The 22,294-nt window shown below is 34.4% G+C and overlaps 1 protein-coding gene across 5 annotated transcripts in view; it reads left to right on the top strand.

Annotated features, from left to right (window-relative positions):
• The first annotated feature begins 5 nt into the window (after window positions 1-5).
• Window positions 6-22,294, top strand: part of LOC105836929 (zwei Ig domain protein zig-8) — a 128,228-nt gene continuing 105,939 nt past the window's right edge. For 2 of the 5 annotated variants that reach the window (XM_028188993.2, XM_028188996.2), the window contains exon 1: window positions 21,823-21,959. Coding sequence is in view for 1 of the 5 variants with exons in the window: in XM_028188997.2 (XP_028044798.1) it covers window positions 141-195 (55 nt within the window). In the remaining 4 variants the exon portion in view is untranslated. Of the gene's footprint in view, window positions 196-21,138; window positions 21,256-21,822; window positions 21,960-22,294 lie in introns of those variants that run through there. The other 3 variants (XM_028188997.2, XM_028188994.2, XM_036285165.1) reach the window with 3 other exon arrangements.

Genomic DNA, 22,294 nt, shown 5'->3' with positions numbered 1-22,294 from the left:
TCAGAAAAAGAGAAGAGACACTAGACCAGTGCGACCTATGCAGACCTATGGAAGCATGAGCAAGCAGTGCAGTGCAAGTTGCAACCATGGCCACGATCCACGATTCCGCTGTGATGTGATTTTTATTTTGAAGCATCTCTATGTCCATAAAATATAATATTGAACTACGTAGTCAACAATCAATAAACTCCGTAGGTAAGTCCATGATTTTATGGTTTTCTTCCGTGCTATTACGAAGTATTATCAAAAATATAAACATTCTCCATATATTCTAAGAAAATATTCTCCATATATGTTTTATCATTACGTTTAAGAACCTGTAAAAAATTTAAATACAATTTTCTTATTGGTTTAAGAGTTATTTCATTTTTGCTTGTTCTTAATTCTTACATAAAATTACAAAAAATTACATAAAACTTTCTGCAATATTTATTTGCAAATTTGATGATTTGTTTAGAAATTATTTATATATAATTGCAGCAAAATACCGTTTATATTAAAAATGAAAACTAAATTATTTATTATTTTGTTTTTTGTAACGAGTTTCAATATGAAAATTCAAGTATTTTATGACCCAAATTTTTGGTGGTTGATTGGAAAAGTAAATTCAAAAATCCCACAGTTTATATATTTTTATAACTTTTATCTGACATTGTACAACCAAAACTTTCTTAATTCCTTATAACAATTAATATCTCTTAATTATATCTAATATTAAATTAATTAATGAAAATATAATTTTAATTTTTTACAACATAGCTGCTGCAAAGAAGAACAAAGACTATATTTTCATTAATTAATTTTATATTATAAGTAATTTAAAATAATGTAAGTATTACATATTTATTATTTATTATCAACTTCAACAAGTTTAATATTTTTTGTAAATGAGATTTGTATTTCCCACGCTGCATCATGTATTTCGCCAAAAATGTCACGCTTGGCACGTAACGGTGATTGTCTGCTAAAACACCATCAATGCCGCAGATTCGTCAGCTGTCAGTTAAACGCTTGAAATTCCATTTGAGCCGGAAACCGTTCTCGCGCCACGCTCCACGAGGGTTTGGACGCAGTTTCGGTTACTTTTCGCCAAACCACATCAGCGACCGGCTTCCATTAATCGATCCCTGTGTATCTGGACCGTCTACCCGAGCCCCATAATTCCGCGTCGGGGTTTCGTACGAGACTCTGCGGCAAAACTTCTTCCGTAACATCGGAAACCTTTTCCGCTTTTAATTTTCGTCGGCAATGATGCGGGTGGTACGCGTGGGGTGGTGCGCATCCGATAGGTGCATCGGGGAATAAATGTTGTCGAATGAACGCCCTGGCTGAATAGATATTCCGGACTCCTGCATATATATTTCAGTTACGATGAAATCGGATTTTTCGCTCGTTCAAACAGCGGCGAAGCAAACGGAAATCGATGAAAATATATACGGCAGAGATAATAGTATATTTGGTGGAAGAGTTTCCTCGCTCGATTTTGCGCTGAATTTTTTTTTACACAGCGTGCTACTGTTTTTTTCTATTTATTTTTTACTTATTACTTGATAGTAATTGTTTATGGAGAGATCGATGATTTCCTAAATATTTATTATACAAACATGATACAAATATTCCCTCTCGCCTAAAGAACGGATAAATATTTGATGTCACTCTTTAACATCTAATAAAGTACTTAAAGCAAAGTACGAAAATAAAACATTCAATAATTTAATCTAAATTGCTAAAATTTGATTTAAAAGACATATTAATTTATTTTAGACGATTTCTTTATTATATTTTTAATATAGATTTACATTACTTATACAATTATTCTCTTCATGAACAAAATGCTTTATATTGAGCGGAAGAGATTGCAAACTGAAGTCGAGTGTCCGGAAACAAAGCGTCCGTTAATCAACGTTTTAACGATATCCGATTTAGGATAACGTAGCGCGGTGTAATTCATCTTTTTATTTGTCGATTCTCATCCGGCACTATTTCTTCCTCCGGGTTCTGACCCCTGGAGGGGTTTGATTTAAATTGGAGCACGGCGACATTTCAAGTGGGGATAATGTATATTAAATATATGATGTCTGTATTGGTTTTACGATGTCATTAGTAACGATTCCCTTTACGACCTGTTTCTGAGTTATAAATTACTAGTCGGATACACGATGGTGGAGAGAAACAGTGTAATTAGCGTTACTGTGCTCGCGAACCGGATATATATGCCGAGGTATAATTGGTCTGCACACGATCACACACAAAACTTGCCTCATCTATTTTGTATTCTAACGTCGCCAGCATAAGTCCTGTGATCTCGTGGATCTTCAAAGCGGCATCGTTTAAATTTACCCTTTACTGTCCATTTCTCTGTACGCGTTTAACGTTATATTCAGACATTAGACAAATTATAATATTACATTATAAGAGAGGTCGCACTTAACTACGTACGACAAGAATATATACATATTGCAGAAATAAAATATACAGAAAATTCCTGAAAGTTGCAGTTACTTTTGTATTATCCACCGCATCGTTTAATATGATGTCGTTTTAAACCGTTTAAACGTTTTGATTGAAGAAGTTACGACATGTATGCATAGCTTTGAGAGTAGATACAGTTTGCTCGTATGAGATAATATCTCATTCATAACTTTTTGACACAAAGTTATGAAATAATGTAAACGTGGGACGTAATTCTTCTGTGAAACTGTGCAAAAATCTGCAACCAAGTTTAGCATACAATTTCTATTTCAATTAAATTAATGCTAAAGGTAGAATTATTTTAAACAGTTATATTTTAAACATAATGTTTTAACTTTCTATACTTATAATACTGTTTCTTTGCACAAGAGAGGAAGAGCAGGAAGATTGTTCTTTCTGATCTATCGATGTTAACGATACATCTAATTTGTGGAGAAACACCATTCAAATAAAAGTAGACGATGAACTCTCGTAACGAGACGGAAATCGTTCTCCATTGAAATTCTTTAATCTTTTCCCAACAATAATCTCGGTGTCATTCGATCAATAGACATCTATTTTCATAGGTGAAATTTCGCTCGAAACGCAAATTTTCACTCGACAATTCGATCGAACGGTAGCGTGGTAAATCGTTGAAGTTTAAGTCATACATATACCGTACATTTCCTGTAAGCACAATTCTATATAAGTTGTCAGTCGCAGGCAGCAGCTGGTGGTTTCCAAGTGAAATTATAGAAAGTTGAATGCCATCGGTGCGTCCGGGAATGTCACGTTCTTCCTCGAACCATTAACACGTTTATTTGCCCATTGATGCAACCACTAGCGTTGGTTGACATGATAGTATGCGAAATGATAAATCTAAAGAGAAATGCATAAAAATATACTTTACATAACGTAGCTGAGAATATGATCTCGAATATATTTAATAAAATATGTCTTAATTAATCAAAATGTAGTTAGGTAGTTAAACGTATTTGATAAAAAATTAATATTTATTTTAAACAAATAATATTTTCTAAATTATAGAAAATATTACTTATTTAAAATAAATATTATTTATTTTTTATACAATTTGTTGTTAGTTTTATTCAAATAACTACTTGATTCAAATGAATTAAATACTTTTTCCTCTTATGTGTGTGTGTGTGTGTATTTATTTGTCGTTAATATAATTTCCAATTATATCTTGCTAATTATGGAAATTCTATCATACAATATATTCGGTTTTAAATTAACATCATCTTTTTACTTTTATCTTCAAGAATTTTCTTTATATCATTTTGGTACATTGGTTTTGTTTACGGTTTGTATAATTATTTGCAGACGGTATATGTAGTTTTAATGTGCAGTTTTAATATATGTAATGTCACTTTGGAAAATAATATTTTGCGTTGTAGCAAAAATACGTGGTTTTGAATATTTTAAAATTTAATCTCTTTTACTTAATGTTTAATTAACTAACATTAGCTACATACAGATGTGATTCTACATTAATTTTGCGAATTTTATATATACTAGACATTACAGACGTACGCTTTGCGCGCGCTGCTTAACTTTTTGTTTTTTAGTTTTTAAAGATAAATTACAACAATAATTGTATAGATAATATTATACTATACAAATTTGACAGCTGTCAAAATTCAATCGCAATGATAGCTACTCTTGCAACACGAAGTAAGCGCAGAGAGAGAACTAATCAGCACCGCGAAAAAGCGACAACAATTTCGAGAGATGCGAGCAATCGACTTTACATGCATTTTTTTAGATAGGATAGGATAGGATAAATATGTAATACTTGTATTTTGAACAAAGTACGGCTTTTTCCAAACTATAGTAGATATTAGGTTAATATGTGAGACCGCTGATTTTTTGAATATATATATAATGACAGAACGTCACTTTTTTTTTATTTAGAAATTAAATGTGCTGAATAAAAAAATTATTTTGACATGCAAACAGTAAATTTTTTATACAAAAGTAACAAGTAAAATTTGAATTAAAAATTAAATTACACATTTTAAAATATTTATTTTGTTTTTTGAAATTGTTAATTTATGTTTTGCTGTTAAAATAACTTAAATTAAAAATATTTGAAAAATGTTTGTGATGTGAATGGAAACTTTAATTTTTTTTTAATTAATACTTTCTTAATTATTTTATAGAATAAGTAAAATTTTAGGTAAAATATGAATATGGATTTCAAATCACTTATTATTATCAATCAATTACTATAAATTACATTGAAAATATCTTTATTACATATAATTTTCGAACGCGATTAGAAAAACTACCTATCTCAAGATCACTTCTTCTTCACATGATTTACATTCTACTGCTTATGTAACCATAAAGGAATCTTTAGCAATTCTATTTGATAGTATACCGACAACAATTTTGATGAATATTCCGATCTATCCAAAATTCTTGAGACGTTCCTGTCACGTGGGATCATTGTCAAGCACTCAAGATTTTTTAATATAAGCCAAGCATGTTTATAGGATACAAAGATAGCCTGACAGGTTAGACAATTTTTTTACTCACCTTCAGCGTGCGAGACATTTTATCATCCACTCACTATTCTATCGAGAGCATAAAGCTATGTGATCCGAACGGAAATATCTCGAACGAGCATTGGTCGGAGAAGTAAGGATGGGACGTCTTGTCCAGCAAGGATTCCACGTTCTGTCGAGTCCTATCCTTTAATAATACATCTTCGAACCGTTAATCACACCGATGAAATATAATTTAATACCTCAACGACCGAGGGACAACCACTAAAAATGACGAACGGCCGGGAAACACGCGGCAAACGTGCCACCTACAAGCGATCTCCCAAGCGCGCCACCCCGGACGTGCAATAACGATAAAGGGTTGGGTATTCCTGAACGACCCTTCTGGCATGGGCACTCGTGAAAGGCGTGTGTGGGCTGTACATTACATTCGTCCACTCGGCCGTACTCAATAGCCTCCCAATTCGCTGGAATCCTTCGTATATGAAGCGTACGAGTGGTCCTCTACCTCTGCAAATGGTAGTGGGACCAATCCGGGTACTTACGTGTAATATTCAATCAGTAGGATGTCCACGCAGTTTTTTACAATTTATATCATTGATGCACGACAAAGTGTATATTAATCGCATGAAGATACACATACTACAAGAAAGATTAAAAGCGAATACAAACTTTAATTGCTCGGTACTTGATATGAAGTTTATGACAACTTTTTAATAACTTATCATTACTTTTTAATATTTTTATATGGTTGAGATGGAATGTAATTTTAATTTTTTATATAAATTAATAAGTATTGTTTTAAAAATTTCTTAATATTTTATATAAAAAGTAAAATCGAGAAAAAGTCTAAGTTTATTTTCTTAAAGACAAAAAATTGTGATAATGAAGTCTTAGGCCGGTATTCATAGTCAAATCTTATTTCAAGATCGTCTCAAGCAATGTCTTAAGATGCTAATACGGCTCTGTGATTGGTTGATGGCATCTTAAGACAGTACTTAAGATGATCTTAAATATAAGACCTGACTCTGAATACCGGCCTTAGTGTTTTTAAATTTTCGGAAAAATAAAATAGGAAAAACACTGTTTTTTCAGTTTTTAAAATTGAAAAATACAGAAAAATACTGAGATAATGACAACAAAAGTTTCATTGATAAATTACTAAAACCATTGACGTAGAAGACAATAAGGGTGCTATCATTTTAAAGGAAAAAAAAACACGAAAATATACAGCAGAAAAAACTTTTCTCGATATTTTGATAAATTAAATCTGTATAAATTAAATTTCTTTTGCGCAAAGGACATTAATAAGCATATACACAAAATTATTTTTTTAATATTTTGATAAATTGTTCATGTAATATTAAATTATCATGTTTATTTGAAATTGCTTTGTTGTATTACAAATATTCTAGAATATCAAAGGATAATATTAATTCAATCTTTAACGTAAAGGCATGGTAATAATGATAAGAAAATGTGAACCTTTTTTGTCTCTAATCAAAACGATATAATTTCGTCTTTTATAATAATACAACTTCAAGATATTTTTCGCCAAATTTTCTTCGTCCTATTCTTATCGAGAGGGACTTTCGAGAGCTAGAGGCCATGGCCACGTATGGCCATATCGATTATATTGATCCAGAGGGGACGATCCAGTTACTCGACGAAGAAGTCTTCGTTATTGCCGGCATTCGTACTGATGAGGTTGGCCCAAGCATGTTCTTTTCGACCTTTATGTGACACTCGTAGGAGCGGAAGTTGTTGCCGAGGACCGAATCGAGGAGATGTTTGTAACAATGATAGCAATTTCAGTGGACAAAGGTGTTCCTGACGATTTGATCCGTGATTTTGGCAGTGATCTGGGAACTTGCTGGGTTCCGAGCTAAAACAGATTCACGTGAATTAAAATCGGCCGAAAGATAGTAAAAGAATCGCTGTGAAATATTGCATTATAAAGGAAATTGATCTGTCCTACAATCATTAGATTGTAATGTTATTAATGTTATAACAGATTTAAAGCCTTTGCTACATATTCGTGGACATTCTATGCCTTGTTCTCCCAGCTTTACTTCGGATAGCTGGAAACTATCTCTAACGGTTTTCGAAGAAGGACATTAAGTCTCTCCATAAATCATTATTCGATTTCGTAGATTCGAGTGGAACACGTTAACCCGACTAATTCCTTTCAATGTACGGTTATTCGCTCTTCTATCTTTTTATCTATACATTACATGATCGATGTCGCTTGTAAGAGTCACTATAAATTTGTTATATTTTTATAGATATATCTTCCGTAATACATTGAAAATTTATTAATTACTTAGAAATATTTGTGCATATTGTAATTTGAATACCAAAAATTATGCAAAGTTTAATTAACTTAAATATTCTTTTCTAAATATTTGGCATCTCAGTTAAAACTTCTTGCATTTTATTACACATATTTTTAAACAAAACTTTACGCATTGTTATTATTATTATTCTTTTTAATCCAGGTAATACTATTTAATGGCAAAGTTATGGACAAAGAAAAATCTAAGACCTATTTATTCTTACGCCGTGTCAGTTTAAGAACATGTGGACGTGCATAATAAAGAAGCATTGTCTCACGGTGTGTATCACGCTGCGTCGTGTAACGATACTTTAAAGCCACTTCTTGTGGTTGTAACTTCAGAGAGAACTTCATTTTCATCCATCTTCCTCTGCCTTTCTCACACTGCGCTTGTTAGATGCTTTTGAGTTAAAAAATTGCGGCGCGGCTTAAGAATGCATGGCGCGTAGATAACATTGCACTACGGATCATAAGACAGTGATTAGAAATAAAGAATAAAAATAGCTTTGATGGAAGAATGTTATGTTTTTATTGAGCAAAATTATTTGCAATTAACGGATTTGTCAAATTAAAGAGTAATTAAGCTAAATAAAGTATATTAATTTTACGGTAATATAACTAATAATTATTAGTAAATTTTTACTAAACAGAGAATGATTATATTTATTTATTATGCAAAACAGTAATAATTAAAAAGTGATGATTAATTGTATTATTGAAACGTTGTTGTATTATTTTGGTGTCATTAATACTATCTATTTTATACAATTTGTTTTTCCCATCTATTTTGGCAGCTTTTGCCACGAAAGTGTAAGAAAAGGCTAGACAATATTTAAATCTAAGAATTATGCTTTTATGCGTGGAAGAAATGCTCCGATATAATGTTTTATCTACCTTTGGTCTATGGTATAGTAGGGAAAATATGGTCGGATATAATAAAAACGCATTGCCTTCGGCTATACTACGTTATATGCGGTATAACCGTTGTTTTAGAAAGGTTCCTTGGAGATGTGGCAGTGAAAATAAAACGTCATTTTCATACATCCTCTTTTGTCCCATCTATATTATGCACGCCTGCTTTAAGGCGTTCCGAATGTATTTATTATAGTCGAGTTTATATACACATTATACGCGGTATAATGCACTAAATAAATTTTCGTCGAATTTCGCCAGGAAAAAAAGAGAAAGAGCGTTTGTCTTTCTCTTCTTCAAGTCTCTCGCAAGTCTAAATGCAAGATGTATTGCTTTTAAGGAATCGATATTTTCGTAGTCAGTAACTTTCTCGCGGACGGATCCGATGTAATCTCCCCGATATTACACGTGACCACACGCCCGTTCAAAAATTGAACGGCCAGCTTCGAACGCGGGGGTTGCACCTCATAAATTATCAGCGGGGGTCTGGCGCGAGATCCCTAGTTCTCGCGCACATGACTTCAGACGACTGGAGTCGTCTGGAATTTTGAATTATGAGAACGCAGTGACTCTGCAACTCGGCTGGTGATCGACCCCTCGCCGCCTCTAAGCCTCTGACATTTATATTTGATACCTAAGAAGCCGTATCTTAAAGAACAACATTATGGCGCTCATTATCGAAGAGTCATTTCCTATTGAGTATGATTTATACAAATGTTCAACCATTCCGTTAATATCGCGGCTTCCTTTGAACGGCGTCTTACTTTCAAAATTGATGAAGTTACGTGGGAATTTTGAGAGAAGATTTAAGACCGCTTTGGTAGAAATTTATGGCGTTAGTATGTAATAAATTGATTATATATGTTAGCAGAGTTGACGCTAAAGTTGATAAGCCTGTTGGGATTAATCAGGGTTGGAAAGTAACTTGTTACATGTAACAATTAAATTATTTTTTTCAGAAACTGTAATTTAACTCCATTTCTTTCTTTCTGTCTACCGCAACTTAAGTCAATTATTTGTTTTTTTGTAACTTTAGTAGTTACTTTTATATTTATACATTTTTAATTTAATCATTAACATATATTAACATTATGTCAATACAAATATATTACATCTTTTGCATAGTTTTACGGGTAAAACGTACCTACGGAATTAACAAGCTTTTATTACCATTATATTATATCATATCGCTGTTATTAAAGTTTGCTAACTATTTTAGGCATCTAAAAATTTATTCGACCTATGAGACATTCCTTTCTTAGAACCTCCAGAACAAATACCGTCACGTCACCATCATTGATTATTCTTCTTTCAAACCCAGAGCCTAAGTCTGTGGGAACTGCTTATAGCACGGATTTATCCGATTTGATCGATCAAGTTCGAGTTCTTACTTTCGACTCCGGTCGGCTCTAAGATTAATATGTTATATATATAGGCATAAAGCGGTGTCGAAGCCCGAAAAAGTGGCGCTAAGCCGGTCAGGGACTATCGCGATACTCCACGTGATCCATTTCTTTCTCTGAGTTGCACGCTGGCTCATCATTATCCGACGACTAATTGTTTCTTTCGTCGAGCACACAGACGGGCCACTCGATCACGCTGGATGATCTATAGCGGAGTAAATCTTGTTTAGCGAGATACAGGTGGTCATCCTGTATAGGGGGAATAGAGCTTGATGGATGGCCGGTACCGATCTTGCGGTACCTCGTGGTTTAGACGCCAAACATACTGATACGTTAACACGGCGGGGCGTTTGGTGTAGTTTAACAAAGCTTTGACGGACTCGCTAGCCCCGTGCTCGTTTTATGGAGATGCATCGGCGCATAGCTGGGAGATCCCGTGCGTTTGACGTTTTGATCTCGCCGCTCGTGCCCACTCAACGAAAGGATTAGTCCGTTTTCCAATTTGCGACACTTAATGAGAAACTCTCTGAGTTTCTTATTAAGAGATATAAGAATAAAATTGATCGAGTTACAAATATATTAATGAGTTTTTGCAAGCATGCATTCGTATTCACTGAAAATTAAAACCTCGTGAGAAAGGTGCTATTCAAAATTTTGCTAAAGAAAATTGAATTCCAAATTTGTTAAGAAATTTACAAAAGAGATAGTGACATTCTTTTTAGAGATACATTCTAGTATTAAATTTCATATATTTGATGTTATTTGGTAAAAAAAAGAATAATTTTATATGTATATTAAGATCAAAAATTTATTTGGAATCATAGATATCTCCTAAATCTTAAATTACATTATAGTACATTAAGCGGATAATAGAAAATTTTTTCTTTGATTAATTTTGTTGACGATGTAGAATCATTAAACTCAAGTCAACAGATTTTTCTCGTCGTCGCACTATGATTTGTGAGGCACAAAGCAGTCGCGTCTTTTTTTCCGCAGCTTTAGATACATGTGGTCTCTTTTTTAGATCGCTACAACTGTTTTCTCCTCGTTCGTCTTTGTCGACCGCATTCCTTCCTACGTCGCTTTTATTTTTAACTTCAATTTAGCCGGTCAACACTCGACACATTTAAAAATGTAGTAAATAAGTTTTATTATGTTACATTAAATATGTAAATAATAGAAATAAGAATGTAATAAACATGTAATAATTCTGCCATATACTTTTGCTTTCTTACAATATATGATCTGTTATATATATATAAATTAATTTTTAGTAGTTATAATAAATCTTAACTAGTAACGTAAAAAAAGTAGATACATGCGGCAATGCATATATGTCTTTTTATTAATCGCAAATATTGTTTGCGCAACCAACGCAGAATTACGAGAAGAGAAATACATAAAATTGATGATAAATTTGTATATTATGCAATTTGTGCGTGTAAAAGGCGCAGTTGCTTCGTGCCTCTGTAAAATCTTTCATGCATATTCGTAGAGGTGTGTTTTGTGTAGTCAGTAAAGAGACGTAGATCATTGGATAATGATGGGATGTTCCGTCCCGTTCCATTTGCTTGTAATCCCATCCTCTCTGGCACAACAGTCATCATGTCGTCATGGTACGGATCACTTAGGCATCATTAGCTTTATGGCGCTTCCGTATGGCTAGCCGTTCGCGTGCAAGTGGATATCGTTCGAACAGTCTATGAATTCGAGTGATAATCGTCACGATAAGAAACAAGACGATGTGCACATACCGTCCGATTGTCCGTTTCCAAGTTTATAAAACTTAGAACTGTATTTGCGCGGAAAATCAGCCGGAGGCGGAAGAGCGACGTGGAGAAATGTGTACGTGAAGAAGAATAAGAGCGAAGTCGAGCGGGAAGGAAAAAGCCGCGCGATAAAGTTAATGAATCGCGCGAAGAAAGCGGGCTACTTATTAAAACATACGGCGAGGGTCGCGTGGGGAGGAAGAAGGGGTCGATTTGCTCGGGTGAAAAAGCTGCCGGCCCGCGCCGCGCTGAGCAATTTCCGTCGCACGGCGCGATGCCCCGACGGGGGCGATGATTAATTCTCTCCCTTCGCGCGATCCGTAACGAAGAAGAAGCCCGCAGCAGCGTACTGCACCGGTGCCCGCAGGTTTCTACCGAAGTCGAATTAATCCAGATGCGACGCGATACCCTTGGCCACGCGTCGCATCCGCAGTCGCCGAGTACTCGTTGCGTGTAACGGCACACCGCGGATGTGTATCGCGGATATTGTGTTACTGTATTTCATTACACGGGCGGACCGGACGCGGTACGCCGGTTGTGGCTTATCCTGGTGCGGGCAAACCGGTAACCAGTATGTGTGGCACATCCTCCCATCCTCCCCCCCTCTCTCTCTCTCTCTCTCTCTCTCTCGTTCTGTTTCTGTCACCGTACGCGGACGTTGGAGCATTGCGTTCTCTCCTTCACGGAGGTGTACCCGACTTCCGGTCGTTCCATTCAAGAATATCGTCTTACGCGCTTCCTCGTGATTCAAACTCTCACCGAGCACGTCATAATCAAAGGCTTACAGTTCGCTCACTTCTGCAGATCCTGTAAGTCAGAGTTTCTGCTTACCCGCGGCCCCCACGGTAGGTTATAGAATTGCTACACGGCTCCGGGATCCCGCGAATGGAATAATTTTGGTAGACAATTGCCAGTTAATAATAATGTGTAATTTATACAGGTGGTGATTTATCGAAATGTGAATCAATGGCGAGATGAAAATTTATATGAGAATTTTTTCGGGAATTCACAAATATATCTGTGTAATAGAAAATATAATAATAATACGTTATAAATTGAGTTCATGAATACTATTTTAATTTGTGTGAAAACATCAATGCAATTTTACAGAAGCTAATTATGCGTGAATTGTTAAATCTGTCTGTCTTTGTAATGTAAAATGCAGTTACTCATCCGTTGTAATAAACCATATCCACATTATTCTGATTCTCGGTTCACAGCCAAATACTACTCGCAGCCTCTTTGTTAGACATTAAACTATTCAGTAAAATATTCATACATGATAGCATCTAAATTGGCAGACGTTTAATGACTGAACATATTGATTGATTTATTAGTAATTGTTGAAAAATGCGTTATTAATGCATTCAGTATTATGCTTAATGTATCAATACGAATAACTAAACTAACGCTTCTTTTTCATATTGTTTCATTCCTCAAATCTATATTAATATCATAATAATTACAATTTTGGGAAATTCGCCTAATGAATACGCTAAGAGCGCAAAATAACGTTTTGATGATTGTTCCAATCGTTAAAGTATTACATCACGTCTGGCCAAGTTTCTGGCAGTAGCGCAAAGAGAAACTAATTATATAACATGATAACGAGATAATGTGGATCCAACCGTGAGCTCGTATTCGCGTACTTATAAAGAGAATAGGATTATATATAGGAGTGAAGGGAGAAGACACGCTGAAAGATACAGTCCGTGTTTTATCCGTCGGTTTCCATTATTCCGACAATTTGCATGTTGCCGTGCTTTTTTAGAAATTCTACTGCCACTTGCCATTATACAATTAACTGAGGAGCATTCACGAGATATTATCTGAGAGACGAGCACACTGGGATGACAGTAAGATAGTGGTTATTCACTGTCATCACCTCATTTCACTCGTCATCTACTATTTTTCATCGTCTTATCTCGCTCTCGTGTAGAAATGCGTAAATTAACGTTAAAGAAAGGGAACCTTCTCTCTCATTATACGTGGCGATTACGGAGGAGTCCGCAAATAACACCAGACAGTGAACATAATGAATCTTTTCAACTTCAGTATGTTAACTTAAGGATATTTTGGCTCAAGAACACTAGTTAAAAGTTTAAAATTAAAAAATGATAGTTTTTTATAAAAATTATAAATTTTTCTTTTAACATCAAGAAATGTTGGCCATAAAATCAGCTGCAAAGAAGAAACTTGATTTTATTCGCTATGCTATTTTCTCATCAAATTTAAAAAAAACACTATAAATCGCGATTTTTAATAAGATTTAAGAGCAAACAAAAACTTAAATAACTATTAAATTAGTAAGAAAATTATGTTCAAATTTTACACTCAAATACATACTAACAGAACAATATATAAAATTTGTTATGTTTTTGATAATTTTTTTAGATAACGCAATTTAAGCAATAAAATATAACATCTTATTTTGCTATGTAATGATACTTCGTTAAAATATTCGTTACAATATTCTGTAGACAAGTGATTATCAAAGACAATTGAATGACAAGTTCGAAAATTATGTGGTCACTACCAGTCACATAATAGCTACGTATACGTATACATGTGTCCAGAGTTCTGGTCAATTATACACCCAATTATTTCGAGGGAGCATTCGGGTTAATTACGGAGCGTTGATTTTAGACCGAGCATGTGGTAAACTTATACGAGATTAATTGAATTTAATTTAGCGCCTGAGGGGCGATCGATTGCACGAAAAGTTAGAATTTATTGTATAGCTGCTTTATTAACATTCAGATGATTGAATTTTAATCTCCGGAATATTTTTGGATTTTGCAATAACGAAAGAGGGAGCTGATTTATAAAAGTACGAGGGAAGGGGGAGAAATGCGTGGAATCCTGCCGCTATTATTCCTCTATGGTATCTTTGTCCAATTATATTTCCAATTATTTTGAAAGCGCATCCGGCTTACATCGGCGCGTAACGTAGGCGCAATTTAATCATATTTCATTTTCGACTAAAACGGAGACGTCCCGGAAAACCCGTTTGATTTTACGGTCGTTACTTTTAAAATATCCCTTTACGTATACAGTTTTTATAAATATTGCAGTTGACTTTATAAACACTTCCAAAACCTATATATTTTGTTCTGTTCAATTTAAATATAATGTTTGCAACTTGTTACAATATTTTTTAAATTAATTGCTTTATTTATTATTTATGACTTTTATATTTGCCTATTATTTATTGAGAAAGCAGATATATTAATATCTTTTTTTTTATTACTTTTTATTCTTTATAAAAGCTCTTTTATTGAAATTCTCAGTTATAAAAAATAATGACAGAAAAACAAAATTAAATATGGTTTACCATTGTAAAAATAATTAAAATATTTGACAACTTTTACCAAAGCTATTCATATAAATTTTTACACAACCGTTTTTGTGACCGTTTATAAACGTGTTTGGCTTTTGTTAATTCTTTACTTATTATTAAGAAGTAATACTTCTACTATTTTTAAACTATAAAAGTATTTAATGTTAGTTATTACAATTTATATATCTTCTCTTTTTTCTGTACTTTTGCATTGAAATTATGTGTGTCCTTTTTGTTTTCATTTCGTCGTATTTGACTTGTGGGAGTATCATTTAATTTCAAACGTTGGGGAGATTATTTTGCCATAAAATATAGAAGTTGTACTCTAATGAAAATTTCAATAGTTCCTTAATGAGTTCCAAGCCCTTGATAATTAATTCCTCAAACTTATATTTCTGCGACCGAGTTAATTTCACCCACGCAAATTAGGAATTTAATCAAATCTCGGCAGTCATTTCGGCCGTGGGCCTGGCCACGCACAAAAATGGCAATTAAATCCGGCATGCTGTTATTAAGTTCCACAAATCATCTGCGGGACCTTGCATTTTGCATGGAAAAAAATAGTCAAATTAATTATGAATTATTTTCTGCGTGATATTGCAAGAATTATTTATGCAAGAACTTTTTATCGTGGTATTCATATATGTATTATTTTTGAAAACTCTCAATTTATATTTTCTTAGTCAAAATTATTAAGAAATTTCTTACTACGAGATAAATGCAATCGTTGTACAATGACGATAAAAATTCCCGATATTCCCTAAATGCCAATCGTGGTAATGGAAAGAAAAGATTGCAGAGAAGTGTTCTTCGTTGTACTTACAATAATAGTCAAAAACGTTCCTTGGACTATGTTAAGGAAAATCAGATATCGTTTCTTCGTGCCGGATAGCAAGTTGCACAACTGCTCTTACAGATGCAACTAGTTTAGGAGTTGTAATGTGAGGCTCGTAGTACTCGTGCCGAATAATAACGTTACATTTTAGCAGACTGCGGTGGGAAATGAGAATTAGAAACTGTTTCCTTATCAGAGTCACTGTATGGTACACAAATCGAAAACATAGATAAGAATTATTATTAAGTTTTACTAGTTTCTAAATATTTTTAGGTGATCCTACCAATTATTACCATACGAAACGAACCGTTTTACGGACATCTAAAAATTTAGTTATGATAAAAAAAGTAATGTTGTTGGATCAGCAAAATAATTATGCAGAACGTTGAGCATGATGAGCAGTGCTGCAAAAAGTTTTGACATTTTAGCAAACAGTTTGAGTATCTTACATAATTATTTTAATGATTAAATAAAATTCTTGCGGATCTTTAGCTAAATTTTTAGATACCTTAAATTATTCTTTGTGCACAAATATATGAGAAATTGTCATTTTTAATTAATTAACAAAAATGGGCATATTTTCTTTATTTTATTGTAATTAAAAAGTTAATTATTTTTAGCTAATAAGCATATATGTAGCAATAATTACCATCGAATACCAGTTATCGAATCAAGTTTAATCAACTGACACAGGCAGGTTATCAACAATTATTTACCGCAGAAAAGCACGATAAATATACTCCAATAATTATTCCTGAACAGCTGACGACGGCATATCAAATCCTGCGCGGCAGCCCTCTCTCCTTTTTTTTTGCCGTCGCCAGCAGGAAAAAGGAAGAATTTGTGTCCCACGGGTCGGTGAGGGCGGCGCCATTTCTATTCATCGTGGAAAATAAAGCCGGTCTCGATCGCGGGTTCCGATAACCATGAATATTTTATCTGCATAATATTTCTGGCAGCCATCGGCGCGCTTTTTTCGTCGCGCTCGCACCCGTACACGGCTCACGTCGGCCCTTTTTCCACCTTCCGTCTGACGAGACGACGACGACGGCGGCGGCAATAACGCGCGTCGTCGCGGATCCGGGATCCGTATCGTGTCGGTGTCCGTGTATAAACGCGCGGCGTGCAAATCGCGGATTTTCCCACACCTGCGTTCGCGGCTTTCGCACACAGGCTGAAGAGAAGGGCGACACGATCTCGCAGATCGCGCGCATCGGGGCTTTGTGCGGATCGCCGCGCGGGTTAACTGGCTTCACGGATCGCCGCGGTATGGACCAGGTACAGAGTCAGGATGCTGTTATGATGCGTGTAATGGGTAATGTTGCGTGCCGAAAGTAATGTTGTTTGTCGTGAAACGCTGTTAATAGATGCGTCGCGCAAGCCCTCCGCCTGTATGTCGCGCTTATACGTGATTTTATTGCGCGAGTGCGACGTCACGCTCCGTGCGTCGCTCGATGGCCGACGCGTTAGAATATTCTATGTCGCAATCTGTTAAATTGCATAATTGTTGCCACAGCAAGTATTAATAATCAAAAGAATCTGAAGGCAATATTTAAATATACAAATAGAATCTTGTCATATAATTCACCCTGAAAAATCGTGGTAGAGTTATAGGATAGCATTGTATTTCGAAGAATTTTATCTGATTTTTTTTGATTTATGAAATTTTATGTTGTACATATTTTATATTTTGACACAGTAAAATATTAAATATGTTTAATTGTTTTTACTACCTGTATAATTAAAACCCGTATATAATACCTTATATCAATTTTATAGCATGATATTTTTAATCTGATTTAGTCACATTCATGAAAATTTTATAATACAACATGGTAGTTTTGATGGATATGTTATTTATGTCACAGACAATATATAACACATTTATCAATGGAAGAAATAGTATAACACATAAAGTAGGAGAATTCATAATTTAAAAGTTTTCTGATGAGCATATTTTTTTAAAAGACAATATATTGTATTAAATAATTATACAAAGAACAATTTTGTAAATTATACATATTATTATGTAAAAAAATTATGTTTTACATTATAAAAATATTTTCTTTATAATTGATGCTGTGTGGTCATTATCAAGCAGTTTATAAAAATGTATATTAAAAAAAATTCTATTGTCATATGTCAGGTTACTAAAAAAAAGTCTATCACATGATGAAATTTGTAGCGAATTTTCCGATAAAATATAACGAAGAAAATTTTTCCGTGTATAAGCAATGCAATAAGATAATGATATATTGTCTTTCTAAAGAATAAGTATGATGAAAATATAAAAATCTAATTAATTTGCACATCATAATGAGACATATAACTGGAGTGAAGAGCAACAGAGAAATTATATATTATTAAAAAAAATTGTGTTAGACAAACCCGAAAAGAAGTTAGCAAAATGTCGAGATACAGGATAAAGATGCTTTTCTCGCGGTCGGAAAGATGGGGTTGGACTGTGGTGAATATTTAAATTCAACCACGTACGAAAGCTTCACGTAAAATGACTCGCTTAATAAAATTTTCCTACGTGCAGAAAATGCGCCTTTCCTTTCATGTGCGCACGTCCTAAGAGCGTAAGATGTTAAATCCGTGTACGGACGGGCCGTCGTGTGATTAGAAGGAGAGCGCGCACGTTCAACGCAATGGATCGCAAATTCTATGTGCATTCGTGGTTAGCGGTGTGCAACGCCGGGGACGATCGATCGCGGTAGATATGCACGCTCGGATGCTGCGCTTTTGCGCGAGTCGCGCCGATGAACCGCCTGCGAATTCCCTGTGCGCGTGATACGCGGTGTTACTACGTTGTTGCTTGATAAGCGGAGTTCACTGTGTGCAGATTTCGGCCCTTAACCCTTTAACGCTGCCTCGAATTGACGAGCTGTCCGTTATGAGTGATTTATATGATTAAGCGAGACACAACGCGAAATTCATCATTGATTGCCGTGTGTTCATCACCGCTAACAAAATATTTTTGATTCTACATTCTCTAGGAATTCACGTTGTGCTACTATTGCATCGTTAGTTTAGTAGGATTATTGTTGGCAACGGTAACAAACTAGTCAAGTTACGTGTGTTAATTGTGATATTACGTTTGGTAATAACGAAAGTAGTGAATTTATATGAATTCAAATTTAAAAAACTTTTTGTATGTCTAAATAACTTTGAGTCAAAATATTGGTGAATTTTTAAGTCATGAAAGCTAGTAAATTTTGTGAAAATTATCTCAATGTTTTACCAATATATTATCAAATTGAAGACTATTAAAATCTAGATTAGACCAAAATTAAGAAAATATATTGCAACGATATTTGCTATTAAATTAATTATGGGACAAGAGTATAAATTAATGTTTCACGGAAATGTTTGCGATGTCTATCTTGGAATAATACAATGTGGAATAATATTAATATGCCCATACAACGTTTTCCCATTGTACTTGTGGTAAACAGCCAAGTTTGCGTAGCTAATTACGATTGCATATACCGATTGCATACGCGTTTCGGACTAATAGCGTCTGCATGTTCCAAATGATGTACATCTCATAATTTCTACAAATTGATACATATGGCAAATTTCTTGGACAAAATTCATCACTTATTAATATAAAGTTATCAATATAAGTAAATCCTGAGAAGATTATTCTTTCATCACTCTGTTATATAAAAGAAATTTTTTCACAATTTTTTGGTGTTATTATAATCCATTCACTTTGTAAAAAGGAAATGTTATTGATATTGTTGTCGCTTTTCCGAGATGCTAATTGATTGTCTCGCTATCTCGTTGTCAAGTGCGTTGTGACTTGCTTTACTTCGTGTCACTTCTAGCTGTCAAACTATCACTTTGTGTCATTTCCATAGGTGTCAAACAATCAATTTTGATAGTTACAATTATTGTTACAATTTTTAAAAGATAAAAAACAAAAAGTTAAATAGCGCATCCGAAGCGTGTATCTGTAGTGTCTAGTTTTTTAAAATAAGGTATGTCGATAAGTCTACAAGTAGTGTGATTAGGAAAAGATTAAAAACTCTTAAATCGTACTGCAGATCAAAATCGTAATGCGTGTCTATCGTTCATGTTTACACTAGCTCGTTTCACTTTAAATTTTATAAAGAACGAAAAAAGAGAAAACTTGAATCCTATTAATCTAATTTTAACAATTGTGATCATATTACAAATGATCAAAATCTAAACAAAATTAAATCTCTTATTTTTTGCCTTTTACATTTATTTTCTACTGTTTCTGTAATTCAGCTACAAATATGTCGAAAAATAGTTACAATATCATGTAGATTTTTCTTTGAATTGAAACAAAATTTCTACTATGTCCACATTTCTAACAAAGTATCATAGCAGTGGTACCACTATATTGTTCTCAAATAAACCCATAGAAACTGTGCAAGTATAACAGTTGAATTTTTAAGTAAATTTTAAAGTGATGTGGGCTAGGAGGTGGTTTACGCTGCATGGCGTTTTTAAATTTAAAATCGCATTATAAAAAAATATAAACAAAGAAGATGAATAGAAAAATAAAAAAAATATATATAAACCAAATGGTTTTAGGAAAAGTTGCAAATATGTAAAATAATCTATGATGTTTTCAATAATATATTCATATATTGTTTAAATTATGCAATTACAAAAAAATGTTTCTTTTTTCTTTTAAAGAATTAGTTTTTAGAAGATTTTATATAGAAAAAAATCATGAACGTATCAACTATGGGACTTTCATTGCTTTAACAGTCTAAGAACATCATATTTTTGTTATATTTTTATTTGTAATAATATAATATAATATTTAGTTTCTGAGAAATAAGAGGGTGTTATTTTAAAAGGCTTAAGTTGGTCTTAGCGACTTTTTGCTATACATAACTATTCGTAAAATCGCATTTCAACCTTAATCGCGGTTACTGAAATGTCTCGGGGGAGAATAGTCATTTTGGGAAAATACAGTCGGAGTAATGCACGCGTCGACAATCCGCGCTAATCCATGCAACGCGCTATCGCTTACATCGCTTAACCCTTTACTTTACTCCGTATTTCCCTTTACAATATTAACACAATTTGCTATATCACATTTCGGCGTCGCGGTGCCTACAATGCGGGCTCCTCTCAGACGTTAGATTATCGAGTTCCCCGCTCGTATTCTGCGTATCTTCGTGTGAGCTCCAAATTCATGAAGGGCAAGTGCTTTGCACCACCACAATATCGTGCGATGCAACGAGGAAGGCAATTGGTCCCTCCACCCTCACGGATTTCATTCGCTCGCACTTACACACGCGTTTGCCTCGGCAGACGACAATTCACGACGATCATCGTCGTGGGCTACGCACACCGACGAAACGTCTCGAGTGGAACGTCTCCGTGGATCGCACCACGCTAGTGCGGCTCCCGCACCCACAGTGCGTGCAACTGCTTTGTCACGCGTGTGGCCGACACGCGTGTGCGCGCGTTATACTTCGTCGTCGTCGTCCTCGTCGTCGTATTCGTCGGCTTACCTAAGTTTATTGTTAGAGGGACCGCGTAGCACACTGTAGTCGGAGCTTGAGGATTTAGTGTATCTCGCAGGCCGGTCCGGGTATCACGTACGCCAACTCCGATCATTCTATCTCAATCATTCTGTTATGATGTCAGACAGATAACGTGTAATAATATGTGCAAGTGTAAACTAAGGTGAACCACAAAATGTTACTAATTAATTTTTGATTGTTGTTGCATTAATAAATCTTTGAATAGTTACAAGTGAAAAAGTGTAGTTACCTATATAAATCTTCTTGATAAACAACTTCAACAAAGTTATTTAAAGTTATAAAAAGATAAAATAATGAGAGTATCACAAAACAATTAAATAATTGTAATTTAATTAAAATAAAAAAAGACTGAAATTTTTATTTTACAAATTTATATTAAATTATTTATTTCATGATATTAAATAAATGTTCTCTTACAAAAGCATAGTAGAAGCATAGAAAGAAGTAATAGGGATAGAAATACGACGCAATGGCTGTATTTCCACAGCCGTAATTAAATCCGAAATAACAGAATTACAACACTGCCCATTTTAAACACGTGGAGAAGAGAAGCGGACCAGGAGCAAATAAAATAAAAGTCACCGCTACGCATACCTCCGATCTGTTTACACAGATACCACAATCTGCCCCTCCCCCATTTTCCGTACATCCCTCTGTTACAAAACCTGGAAATCAAGCGGAACGCAATGGCGAGATTTCGCGGACATCGCACCATTGCAGAACCGTTCTCTTCATCCGCTGACGGAGATGCGGTGAAGTGAGGGAGTGAAAAACGAGAAATTAGGATTTCGAGGACAGCGAAGTGCTTGGAACACGAAAAACCAATTGCACGAGTACTCAAGAGGGGTTGGTAGATAGTCGAAAGCGCGATAGCTCGATGAGAGTCCGAGGACGATGAAGATAGACACATTGTTTACTCCAAAAATAGTGTTTTTGTAAAATTGTCAAGCAAATTTTCGCGTATATGTTAAGCGCAGTGCTAAAAAATTGTGCGATATTTTAATGAGCATTTGATCAAGAGCATAAAAAGTAAATAATAATTAGATAATTTTATTAATAGAGCAAATTAAATAAGCTAAGCTCTAAACAACGCTAAGAATTGTTTGAAGGCAATTAAAGCTTAAACACATATCAAATTGACAAACTAATTAATGACTTCTTATTTTCTATCTCAAATTCTC

The sequence above is a fragment of the Monomorium pharaonis genome, chromosome 4 (assembly GCF_013373865.1).
Source record: "Monomorium pharaonis isolate MP-MQ-018 chromosome 4, ASM1337386v2, whole genome shotgun sequence".
Taxonomy (NCBI): Eukaryota; Metazoa; Arthropoda; class Insecta; order Hymenoptera; family Formicidae; genus Monomorium; species Monomorium pharaonis.
The sequence above is the reverse complement of the archived record's forward strand: the minus strand, read 5'-3'. Positions and strand labels throughout refer to the sequence as shown.